Genomic DNA, 12668 nt, shown 5'->3' on the forward strand with positions numbered 1-12668 from the left:
GAAATGTTACTGAAATAAAAAACAACTTATTCAGCCTGAAGAAAAGGGATTTACAACTTGATTGAAATAAACATTGACTTTACTAAAAAATTCACAATAATACAAAATCTAAAAAACTAATTCTAAAATCTACAAAACGGTAAAACAAAACAATACAGAAATAATGAATACGGAACTTTTTCGGCAATTTTTCATTAAATAATTTGAAGAAAGAGATTAGCTAGGTACAAAATGTTGTACTTTAGTATAAATATAACGCTAAAAGAAATACACGTCGTTTTTTATAAGAAACATGAAATTTGAGTTGAGTCTGACTGTTTCTTGATATTTTTATTTTTTTATCTAGAAATGTTTCTTTAAAATTATTATTTTTAATTTCCCACAGGGAACGTTTTTGTGTTCACTTGTAGTTTAAAAAGATGATAGCTCAAAAAAAAAAAGAAAAAAAAAGATGAAAATAGACAAGGGTGATTGTGTTCAAAATATCTTTCACAACATCAGTCCACACAATATCTCACAGTTAAATTACTATACATGTACTTATTGTTTAGTACTAGACTTTATTATTTAATCACAAAAATGATGCTGCTAACTTAGCCTGTCTTAAAATAATGGTAATTTGAGCCTCCTGTTTCTAAAACCGTGTTTCTTATAAAAAAACACGTGATCACATAGAACAAACACCGTGCCGATAAAAGCATGAAAACTGCAACAATCATATTCACAGCCACAGAAGATATTAAATACAAAATCATTAAAAAATTGTGCAATTAAAAATAACATTATCAACAACTTACGTCGCTTATCAGTAACAAAAAGTCGTTAAAAGCAACTAATATTATTTACTACCCAAAATATCTATCCAACTTTTTTTGCCGACATCGTTTTTACTGACATTATTTTTTACCGCTTTTTCTTTTTCTTTTTAGGGCATTAAAAACCGATGTGTTTTAAAATTTAAGATCATACGAAATTAGGAAATTTCAAGTTCACAATTAAAATTGTTAAGATTTGCTAATTCCCTTTGCAAGTATGATATTTAGTATCTATTCTTCTTTCACATAGTGTTTGTTTTGAAAACAAATTGTTTTCTATTATTTTTTCTAAAAGTTAGTCCTCAAAAGTGACAATGTTGGTAAAATTAATCAGTAAATAAATTCTGTGTAGGTGACTCTTTTTGCTAACTTTTTTAGTCGACCTTTTTTACCGATAAACTAACCCTACCAAAACTAAGCATTTATACAGCAGTAAAACACATAAAGAGCAGCCAGCTACTCTTTCCTTATATCATACGCATTACACACACACACACAAAAAAAATACATTGATCATGTATTAATAAACATCGTATCAAATTGAACATCAATTCTTTAATTTCGATGTTACATTTAACAGGTTACAAAAGATAATTGACACATTGTGGAACCCACTATTCCAGCATGATGGCTAAAATCTACTTTGAAATATGTCTTCCTTTTTTTTCTTCAATTATATTACTTATAATCTCAGCAATTTTGACAAGGTTGATTTTACGGAGACCTTCATTCAAGACATCAAGACTTAAACGAGGGCTAAACATTTTAATCGCGTTGAACATTTCGTCTGTGGAAGAAGTGTCTGAACGGTTATAGCCATTTTGAATAGCAGCTATTTTTTCCATTGTCAGATCACAATCTTCTGCTATTATTTTCCAATCTGACGAATTACAACATAAGATTCCTACTCGAAATTTAACATCATAAGGTAGATCCTTAAGATATACATTGGGAAAATCTTTCAAAAGATCGCCGATTTCGTTTCGTCCATGTTCGCTCGCGACTTCAGCAAACTTCTTGGTAGACAGGGTAGGGTTACTTGCTTTCAAGTTCTCAAATAAAGCATTACCCAGGTAAACATATTCTGGGTTGCCAAGAGCAATTATGTGATATTCGTCAAACTTGACTTGATCGTTAATTCTTAACCAGTCACACAGACTCTTCCAGCAGTAATTACCAAAAAGCTTGCCATTCAGACCACGCAGTTTATTCATATCTTTAAATGTCAACTCCTCCACGTTCAGAGTAACATTTGGTGCTAAAACATTATAACAATATTCAGACGAAGGTTACGCTAGGCGTGCAGCATTTTTTACCCAAACGAAAATAAGAATATTTTACAGAAAACTCTGATTCAATTATTATATACAAGAAGAATAAAAGTAGTTCCCATTTTTGTTTCGATAATGCTTAAATGCACAGAAAACAAAAGACAATTCTTTGGAAATTGATTCAATATGTTTTGCTTATTCTTGTCCAATCTTTTAAATTTAAATCATTGAATCTAGTGACTAAAGATTTTAACCTCAAAATCAGTCAAAAATTAAGAACTTTAGAATATGCCCAGGCTATTATTTTTGCAAAATAACTTGCAAAGACAAGTCTATAAATATGCTGAAATAGGCTTTTCTCCTTTTTTTTTGTTTTGCGAAAAATGCGCGTATGTCTCGCTTTCCTAAAAAGTTCACATAAGGTGAAAAAAAACCTAGATCCGTCCCTGTATTTTCCTTGAAGCTGCAAAAATTATCTGATGTAAAGCATTGACAGTAGTGAATAAATCAGTTAATTGGACAAACCGAAATTATTACTTAATTGTTAATTGCGCCCCGCCGAAGGGGCGCACATTTAGTGGACCGCGGGTATATAGTGTTTGTTTTATGTATGGGTTGGGAGAAGTTTTTTTCTTACTCTCAACTTCGCGGGGGAACTTCGGCTCGAACATCCAACCTAGGTTTGATATAACACAACCTGTGTGTTTGGTACCATCAAGACAAAAATAACACTGATCGAGCAAAACTTATCTTGTCTCGGTTTCTTTGTTGTCTCTGAAGATTTGACTGCCATAAAAAATATTAATCGAGATTCTTTTGTTATGTTAATTTAAAGCTTTGTAATATTGTCTCGTTTAATATGCTTAAATGTCACTGCAGCCCACGTGAATTTATCTTCAAGAAAAGGTTTGTTTTTCTTTGTCCAAGTTGTTTCGAAACTTGTTAACAGTAAGTAGAAGGATTACTTATATTTTATATGAAATTAAACTCAGAACGGTTTATGGCGTTGATCCAAAGGCCGCAATTTATAAATGCATCACAATTTAAAGTCAATCAAGAACAGAACATTCCGTGTATGGCCATGACTAAAACTGCTTGCATTTTGTTGGTCTTCCCTTCCCGATGGTCTGGCTTGTCGTAATAGCTTTAATGATGTAGCTAGGGAGCTAAATACTTATTTTTAAATTCTTGCATTTTAGTTAATAGTCGTAAAACTACTCTCACTTGTACTACAGCTATCAAGCTAGAACTGCACAAAATAGTGCTTTCATTAGAGTCCCTTTTTTCAGAAGCAACAAAAAACTTTTATCCTGCCCTGTGTAATTTTATCAACGAGGGTGCTGATAAGCCACATACACCGTAAAAAGTATAGGCGTTTTGGGTGAGTAAAATAACTTCTAAAGGAACCTTTGTGAGGCTGCTATCATGTATTCTTGCGGTCAGAATGTTCTCCTTCTTTGCTCCCCGATGGAGAACAAAGTGGCCTTTTCACGGTCAAACCTTCAAAGTAGCAACCTTACTTAAACAGAATTTACAAGTAAAACGTCGTTAAAATGTCGCAAAATGGCAAAAATTAAGCAGTATCTAAAACATATTAAAGATTTGACTAAAAAAAAAAGAATTCCTTGAAAAATCCAGTATTGTATTTATGAAGATTTCACCACAAAAACATTAATTACGGCATTTGTACCCCATTTCATAATGACTGCTTAACCGGAATACTGGCCCGTGATTGGTTGACACGAATCCGACCGCAAGAATATATATAAAAAGATATTTGTTGAATCATGAAAAAATATTGTTGTTCATTGCCCGGAACAGTCAAGTTGAACTGATAAATTAACCAATAACATAACATAGTTAGCCCTTGCAGTACAACTAGACGCTACCCACAGTATGTTACAGGTTTCTTTGTTTTCTTCCCTTTTTCATGTTTTTTCTTGAAATTATAAATGATGTTGTTGATTTATCAAATCTGACAAATTTATTAATTGAGTGTCTACTCTTTTTTGTATCAACTTGTTGAATTCAATTCGAAAACAATGACCAATCAATTTCCTCGATAATAAACAATCAAATTTGTAAAATTCAGTAATTGGATTTCGACAAAATAAGTCCTGTATTGTCCACAGGTTTGAAAATCTTGTATCGCCTGCTTAATATTATACTTGTTTAACAATGATATCAAAGCCAGCTTGACTAAATTTATATATATATTTTTATTTATATAGTATACCTTTTGTATATCACATGGCATTGATTTGTATTGATTTTTAATAAATTCTAACTTTAAATCAGATAAGTAGACAATAATTAAACAACCTAGTATTAATTCAGTTCTGGTAAAATTGTATTCTTCTTTCTCAATTTTAAATATACTTTCTTTTTCAGATCATTTGTTATCAAACCATGCACCATCAGCATTTTCGAAAAATCTTCAACGAGAGAAATTTTTTAAGGATTTTATTGGTAACTTAACACAGTAATAATTCATTAAAATTGAAATTGTTCAGAAGTTATTATATATATTCGAATCATGAAGTTCATACATAGCAATCCTGCATCCTGGAATTTTCGAGATCAGTTATAAAAAAATCCAGTTAAAGTTTTAACTATTGTTTTAGAATATATACTATATATATGTAAAAAAAAAAAATTATTTTTTATTTATCAAGTTGTATTTTACGTTAAAGGGGAACTCCAGTAAAAATCACTTCTTTCTTTTTTGTTTTATACGTACTCAGAAAAGCATAAGAAATCAAAAAAAACTTACTTCACTTGTTTTCCTTATTTAAAATCGTTGTACTAGCCTTCGCATATTCAATTTTTTTCTTATAAAAAAACAGACAGGCGCGATTTCATTTAGGACTGGACCCGATTATAAACAATGACATCACATCGTGCAGAAAGTTTAAGCGAGCGCAGAGAACGTTCATGTTAAGACTCTGGCTTACATTTAAATCGCTTTTTGTATGTAAATTACGTTTAAATCTTTAAAAAATGGTTAGTTGCTCTGCGTTTGGATGTACCAATCGATCAGAAAAGTGTAAAGAAGTCAGTTTTCACAGAATCCCGTCTGTGAAAAAGAAAGAACTCAGACAAAAATGGCTAAACAAAATACGTCGTACAGGTGATCTACCAAGCGATCGAAGTTTTTATATTTGTTCGTCGCACTTCACAGATAGTTCTTTTAAAAGGGATCTCCAGGTAATAATCTTCCATATTAAAATATTGCCACTTCGTAAAAATGCCATTTTAGCTAGTCAACGCGATCAAAGTTTCTCATTTCTTCTTCATTTCATTATTTGTACTTATATCCACAACACAACCAAATAACGTTTTCTACATATTTATATTATAAAAGAACATTATACCAATTTCCAATACAAAGTTATCTAGTTAGACATGTATCTTTCGTAGCGCTCGTAAGTTTCTATTCTTTGTTTTTCAAAAAAGAAGCTTTTTGATGGAAGGACCTGCCGAATATTTTCAGGGGGTAAATGTGCCCATTTTATTAGCATCATTTCATCGGCGCTACTTCTAATCTTTGTTTATTTAGGCTGAACTTACTGGTATCAAAAGAAAGAGACAGCTGACCGAGGATGCTGTTCCAACAATTTTTTCTTTTAGTAAGCCTGAAAATTCAAGAGAATCGACATCAAAAAGATTGGAAACTTTCGCTAAAAAACAAGTGTGTTTTTAAAATTTATGCTATTGCCAAAATGTGAGTTGTGCCTGTCTTTTTTCTTGGAAGTTATTCTGATCATTTTTTTTCTAGTGTGTTGCAAAGGCTTTAAGTGTGGAGGATGATGTTGACCTTGAAGTATACGCTGAACAAGAAATAATTTCATTGGTTAAGGAACAAGGCGTTAGTGCAATTGTGGAAACGGTAGAGAAATCGGTTGGTGCCAATACTTTTACCAGGTCCGTTAGAACACAATGTGATCCCTTAGAGGCAATTCATCCTGAGATACAACCAACGAAGGATGTTTTAAAAGTGAAATTTACTCTTCCGCACGGACGATGTAAGTAAAAAAAACTCTTGCCGACATGAACTATTTGGCGCACTTTTGCCATACGGGAAGCCTAGAGGTATTCCATTCTTTGCTTACCAAATATTGCCCGAAACGTATTCATTTCAGCATGGAAGGTATGATCGCGCGCACGCAGCTGGCTGTCCTTGATTTTAACTCGGGGACTAATTGTGAACAGGCTGTTACCAAAAAAGGAGTACTCCGCTATAAACAAGTCTTTTCACGAGTAACACAATCCTGGGTCGTAAAAAAAATTACCGAGAAGAAAGAAAAGGCGTATTTAGCAGAATTAATGACGGCTACTTTGGAACCAATCGACAACGAAAAAGATAAGTTACCACAAACAGGAGAAATTGCTGAAAGAATAACAGAGGTTGAAAAACCCGACAAAAGCGATGCCATTAAAGCCATCAGGACAAGATTTAAAACGTGACTTTTTTATTTTTTTATTTTTATTCAACTTTCTTTGAATAAAACATATTTTTCATCTTCTGCCGGATATTTTCTTCGAATTGCCCATACTACACAAGAAGGAATCACTCTTCTCACCCCTTTTCCCAATCGACTGTGTATCCACCAAGTGAACTGTTTATAACCAGCGTAACGATAAGATCTATATAGAAAAATAAGGGAGGCATTATTGTCAGTTTTTTACCTTCTTTTTCTCGGACAAAAGAAGGGCTTGGAAACGAGGTTGAGCTACTTACTCATTTTTTAATTCTAAAGTGTCTCCTCTCAAATCATGCAATGCAGATAACGCAGTTTCTAAAACAGCTTTTGTCAAAACAACCACTTGAAAATCAGCAGCTTCTGTAACGCATTTATGACCTATGATAAGAGTGATTTTCAATTATACAATATTTATACCCCCGTTTTACTAACTTATCATTTCCACACGAACCTTATTCGATCTTTCGATCACGCATTTCAATGTTCTCCATCACGGAGAAAATGTAACATTACATAAGATTTCTTTGCATTTGTGTGCAAAAAAAAGCGCATGCGGAGGAATTAGATTGTTGAACCGTGAAATAAAAATAAATTGGCTTGTGAAGTAAAAAAAAAGTGATGAAAGATTATTTTATTGAAGCAAAAGATAAAGTTTTTGACGAAAAGAATGTAAAAGAAAAGCGATGAAATATATTTTTTATTTGTTTAAAAAGGAAAATTTCGCTTAGAAAAAAATTATATTTGCAGTATATATCCTACCTACCTTGGAAAAACTCATCAGGAATTTCGTTTGACTCGACACAGCACACGCTTTCAGTATCGGTTTCCATTGCTCTACAATTTCCACATTCACACCAATTTGCATTACCCGTACGTGGCTCTGCATCAGTAAAAGAAACCTCGTCATTTTCTACACCGTTACTAACTTCTTCCTCGTCAGACACAAGAGGTTCAAATTCGTATGGCTGTAGCTTTGTAAAGTCTTTTTCATGAAGAGAATTATCCGATTCTGAGCTTTCTAAGTTATATACTTCGTCATTATTACAAGACATCTTATCAACGAACAATGTAAACAGTAAGTAAACAAAACTTTTAGAAGGCGTGCTGCTGAGCTCACGGACTTTTTGCACGATGTGACGTATGCTAATTTATTCGGACCTAGTCCTCTCGACTTTACGCGACCTTGCAAATTTATTTGAAATTGAAGATGTTTACGGACGCGATTAAGGTATAAATAAAGATTTTTAACGATTGTAAAAGGTTTATTTTGACATATTTATGTATTGTCTTATAAAAATAACATTTTTTTCAAATATTTTTTTTTCACTGGAGTGCCCCTTTAATTACAATAATAATTGAGAATTAGGATACTTATGTGTTTATATACCCCATTGTTCTCCGTTTTAAAGTCTACTTCAAATTTCAGAATCTTTTAGGCTAATGACGGAAATCTTCAAGTCGCAGGGCTTTTTATTTAAAAATTTTCCCCTGGGCAATAAGCTTATTCACAAGCCTCTATGCAATTCCGTACTGCATTTCTATCATATTCGTCATATTTGGCGGAAAATGTTTCAGCAGAATTGCTTTCAGACACAATTTGTTATTACAGCACAAGAATTTTTGGAGATTTGATAAGTCAAAAATGTATGCGTAAGTCTTTTGAACGAATTTTAACCAAAAATCAAAAGCAATGATTACGTGAAATTACACAACAAGAAGGCTAGAGGCGTTTAAAGTGTACATATATTTAATCAAGATCTAACTTTATAGATAGAGCCTTAGCCAAATGTGAAAATAACGAAAATAATAAGTTCTAACACTGCAGTTTTTATAGATTTCAAACGTCCACCATTTTCCATTTTAATTTTAAATCCCGTTCTAAATTTGAATGTTTGAAATCGTTATTTGTAATTCGGGGCGCATTAGTGGTAACTATGACTAGTATTAAGGACCAAAGGAATTATTAGTGTTTAATTCCCTTTTATACAAAATGCTTTGAATTTTTTAGGAGGTATAAGAACTGTCGCAAGTCATGTAATCGTTTTCAACGCAACATTACGTTACACAGAAAGTTTCGTTTAGACCTGTTTTATAAACATACCTGTTTTTTCGCCCATTCTTGTTTTCAAAAATTCTATGACATGATAATGTTTATTCAGACAAGCATAATCGAGAGCTGTTTTTTTAGTTTTGTCCTCTTGCTTCCAAAACATTTTATCACCATCGTAACGGGCTAAGATCTTCTCTATTATCTGCACAGAATGTCCCATAATTCCACAGTAATGCAAGATAGTCTTTCCTTCATTATCACCAAGATCCATCTTTATTCTGTCATCAGCCAAAAACCTTGTGACAACTTCTTTTATAGGTTTCTCAAATCTCAAAGCGTGATGTAATACTGTTTTCCCAGTACCATCTCGTACGTTTGGAGCAATATCAGCTCTTTTTAACATTTCGTCAATTATTAAATCAGCGCCATTTTGTTTCCGTTCAGCAGCATAATGCAACGCCACTTTTGCTTCGGTATTCTGGAGGTTGATTTCATCTTTACCAGTCTTCTTTACCAACTCAAGAATCAAGTCCGCGTGACAGTTATTTTCAAGCGCATGATGAAGAGGCGTTTTCTTTAAATCATCAACAATATCTACATTTATATTGTTATGTTTTAGCAATGCCATGGCGTTGTGAAATCTTCCATTGCTTTGGCATGCATAATGTAGCGCAGTCTTGTGTTTGTGATCTAAAGCGTTGACGCTTATATTATGTTTTATAAGCATGTCGATGAAGCATGTTGATTCTCCTTCTTCAAACACGGCAGCGTAGTGAAGAGCTGTTTTTCTGGCATTTTTATCAACATCGTTTATGTCAATTCCAGGCGTTTGATTAAATCTCTCCAACAAACGGCTAACGATATTTTCATGGTGATCTCTCAAATGCATGTTTGCTATGTGATGCAAACAGTGTTTATCCTCTTTATCTTTCAGTGCCAATATATCTTTTTCATTTTCACAGACTTGATTCAACATTTCAATATTGTCTTCTTCGACTGTTCTCGTGATGCAGTCAAATTCGTTGGTTTCTAAACACACGAAAGAAAAACATACATACGCAAGACATAGTTACGTTGAGTAGTACAAATCTGCATATGAAAAGACGGGTAAAGTGTTCGTCAGAAACACATAATTCTATGCATTACTTTAATCAGTTGATAAGCTCTACATAACAGCAACGTCATAAAATCTCTTTCTTTGAATGTTTTTATATTATGTTCTTAATGGTAATAATTAGCAGACAAACCTTGTGAATGACTTTTTTGTCCATGTCTTTCTTCAAATAATTTTATGACTTCTTCCTTCTTCTTTCTTTTGGCTAAACTTAATGAAGACTCGTTGTTATCATCTTTAAGCATGATAACTTTTGATCCATATTGTAACAGATCTCTAATATAGCGAATTGATGTACCAGCTTCAATGCAGTTGTGAAGAGCTGTTTTACCGTATTGGTCTTGTAAAGACACATCCAAAGAGTTCTTCTTTAACAAGATATTGAAAATCGTGTTATCTTTTTCAAGTGAACAATAATGCAGAGCAGTTTTACCAGCCTTGTCCTGAATATTCAAGTTCACATTCTTATGTCGAACAATTTCTTTCACGGCTGCTTCGTTTTGCCATTGAGCCGCAGTAATTAATGGTGTTTTTCCAGATTTATCTTTTAGGTTAACATCAATGGTATTTTTTAGTAACTCAAGCTGTTTCATGAATTCTGTTGTTTTTTCGCGTTTGCTTTTTAAGTTTGCAGTTTTTATTTGCGGATTTTTTCTAAGCTTTTTTAGTTTTTCTTCTATTTGTGAAAGTTTTTCTTTTTTCTCAGAAATGGTGTTATCGTTATAACGCAACAAGAGCTTTAACATAGCAGTAAACGCAAGTTTACCGTTTGTTTTTTTGTTAAACTTTCCTAATATATGATGCAACACAGACTTACCATCTTCATCAACAGCATTAATATCTATATCTTTTCCCTGGCGCAGATTATCAAATAATACGTCTAGTAAACCTTCAAACAGTAGGACCTTTTCGAAGGATATGTTATTCATTGTTTTGGCTGCAATAAGGAGAGGCGTCAAGCCTTTCTTATCTTTGATTGTAACGTCGATATCGGGGACATTTAACAAACGTCTCACCAACGTGTACTTTTGATGCTCAGATTTCTTTGTATTTTCTCTTTTCGATAGTGCATAGTGCAAGGGTGTTCTATCTTGGTTGTCTCTGCAATTTATATTAACATCCTTCACTTTCAAAACTTTATCTAACAGTAAGGTTTTCTCGTAGTAAGTTAACCAGCTGCATATTACTAATGCATGCAGCAAAGATATTTCGTTGCGATCTGACACATGACCAAATCCTTCTTCAGAGTGGACAATGTCATCGATGTTATGTTGTATAGTTTTGTACCCTTCCTTTTGGTCTTTTTTTAAAAGCAGCTTTATGGTCTGAATAACTTTATCCTCTAAAACGAAACAAGGTTATAAACACTACAAAAAGTTCTGTCCAGCATTGCAAAGGGTAAGTAGCTATACAAAAAAAAAAAAGCGCAAAAGGACATGATTAGACTCAATAGAAAATATGCAAGCGTTAAATTTACTTTAAGGAGTGAGAAAAAACATATGCTCAATTTTTTGTCACATTAAACATATTAACAGAGTTAGTATTCAAAAAAATAAAATAAAATAAAAAAATAGAAAACTCCGCAAACAATTTTAGGCGTGAACAATCTGTCTAACTAAATTTTAAAACATTGCATATAAAGGTACTTTTCCCAGCATTAAAACTACTGCTGTATGAAGATTATTTTACCACTACACGAAGGCATGAAGATTATTTTACCACTACACGAAGCATTAAATGAGGGGCTTATGTAGTCACTGTTATGATGTGAATAGGATCTTTATCTACAGCCATTTACACTGAAAGCAAACACTATAGCACTAGATCAATAGCTTCGTCATAATTTTTTTTTACAAATTTTACTGCTTTGATCACTTCGTTACTTTAATCAGACAAACATTTGTAAGAAAAGAATTCACAATTTTGTGATTTATAAGTTCTTAACTTTCTTTCTTGCTAAAAAAAAGGTTGAAACGAATGTCCTACATCAATATTTTCTTCGTTTTTAGCCTATGGTCAAGAATAAACAATATAAAAACTTCTTTTGGCGTTCTTACAGATAAAGTTGCTTTTGTAAAGACTGGAAAAGTGGTTAAAGTCATTTTTAGAGCCTGGTCTTTTTAGAATACATAGATTTGACGCATTATCGTTGCATAGTCTATGCAAAATATATTTTCGAGTTTAAAAAGAAATTTGGTAAAAAATACCTTGTGAAAGCAGATTTTTCTTAAGAAATATAAACAGTGCTTTTTTTTGTGAAAGTTTTGCGTGACAGAAGTTTTGCAGACAATGCCAAAAATCGTGAAATTGAAAGTTTCTCTCGCAAAAGCGATTGAAAGTTTCTCTCGCAAAATTTCCGATTAAAGCAATTACTGGTTGTGGATAAAAAGGATAATTTAAAAATTAAACAGGTTGTTTAATTACTATAAAGTCAATATACTCGCTTAGAAGCAAAACCTGCAATACAGAAGAATTGACAAATGATATACTATTGATGTTTAAAGTTTCCTTACCTTTATTTAAAACGCTTTCCTTTTTCTGATTCTTAACACTGTCTATTAAAATGTTTGTAGAAATGATAACATATCCTGACATATTGAACGCATTCTTATGTGTAACCAGTCTAGTACTTTTCTTCCTTATTTTTCTACGAGAATTTATACAAATATATAAATGCAATAACATGACATAATTATAATAACAGTAATCGTATAAATGAACAATAGTAGTGATAAAAAATGCAACAACGGTCGAAATAAATAAATAACTTGGGAAGATAATAATTGAGAAAGTATTTAATGAACCTAGTCAATTTTGGGCTGTAGTGTAGTTGGATGTAGTGCAAATGATTTTAACAAGTACGACACCTTTTGGACAATTATAAGAAAACTTATATCGGTTAAAGGAAAATCTTGGGAGGTATTCCATTATCTT

General features: G+C 32.5%; 3 protein-coding genes and 1 long non-coding RNA gene across 4 annotated transcripts in view; 1 reads left to right on the plus strand and 3 right to left on the minus strand.

The window, feature by feature from the left end:
* LOC130645069 (uncharacterized) overlaps positions 1–3078 on the minus strand; it is a 65694-nt gene extending 62616 nt beyond the window's left edge. The window contains exon 1 of the mRNA XM_057450927.1: positions 3069–3078. The gene's annotated coding sequence lies outside the window, so the exon portion shown is untranslated. The remainder of the gene's footprint in view (positions 1–3068) is intronic.
* LOC130646020 (uncharacterized) overlaps positions 7–12668 on the minus strand; it is a 30307-nt gene continuing 17645 nt past the window's right edge. Inside the window, exons 9-12 of the mRNA XM_057452153.1 lie at positions 12248–12539; positions 9868–11076; positions 8672–9649; positions 7–2073 (exon numbers count right to left, since the gene is read on the minus strand). Coding sequence (XP_057308136.1) covers positions 1454–2073; positions 8672–9649; positions 9868–11076; positions 12248–12539 — 3099 coding nt within the window. The 3' untranslated portion in view covers positions 7–1453. The remainder of the gene's footprint in view (positions 2074–8671; positions 9650–9867; positions 11077–12247; positions 12540–12668) is intronic.
* LOC130645077 (uncharacterized) lies at positions 5038–6607 on the plus strand. The gene is made up of 2 exons (XR_008982678.1): positions 5038–5777; positions 5865–6607. It is a non-coding gene; the product is annotated as an uncharacterized LOC130645077 (long non-coding RNA).
* Positions 6577–7622, minus strand: LOC130645073 (P2X purinoceptor 7-like). The gene is made up of 3 exons (XM_057450930.1): positions 7334–7622; positions 6828–6948; positions 6577–6733 (listed from the first exon to the last, which is right to left on the minus strand). Exons 1-3 carry the CDS (start codon positions 7620–7622, stop codon positions 6577–6579), a joined length of 567 nt encoding a protein of 188 aa, XP_057306913.1.

The sequence above is a fragment of the Hydractinia symbiolongicarpus genome, chromosome 5 (genome assembly GCF_029227915.1).
Source record: "Hydractinia symbiolongicarpus strain clone_291-10 chromosome 5, HSymV2.1, whole genome shotgun sequence".
NCBI lineage: Eukaryota > Metazoa > Cnidaria > Hydrozoa > Anthoathecata > Hydractiniidae > Hydractinia > Hydractinia symbiolongicarpus.

Bases quoted from the DNA above. Each gene is read 5' to 3' on its own strand.
- LOC130645073 (XM_057450930.1), bottom strand. From the start codon at position 7,622: ATGTCTTGTAATAATGACGAAGTATATAACTTAGAAAGCTCAGAATCG. The intron at 6,949-7,333 runs GTAGGTAGGATA...CTCTTATCATAG, and splicing joins TCCTGATGAGTTTTTCCAAG to GTCATAAATGCGTTACAGAA. The intron at 6,734-6,827 runs GTAAGTAGCTCA...TTTTCTATATAG, and splicing joins ACTTTAGAATTAAAAAATGA to ATCTTATCGTTACGCTGGTT.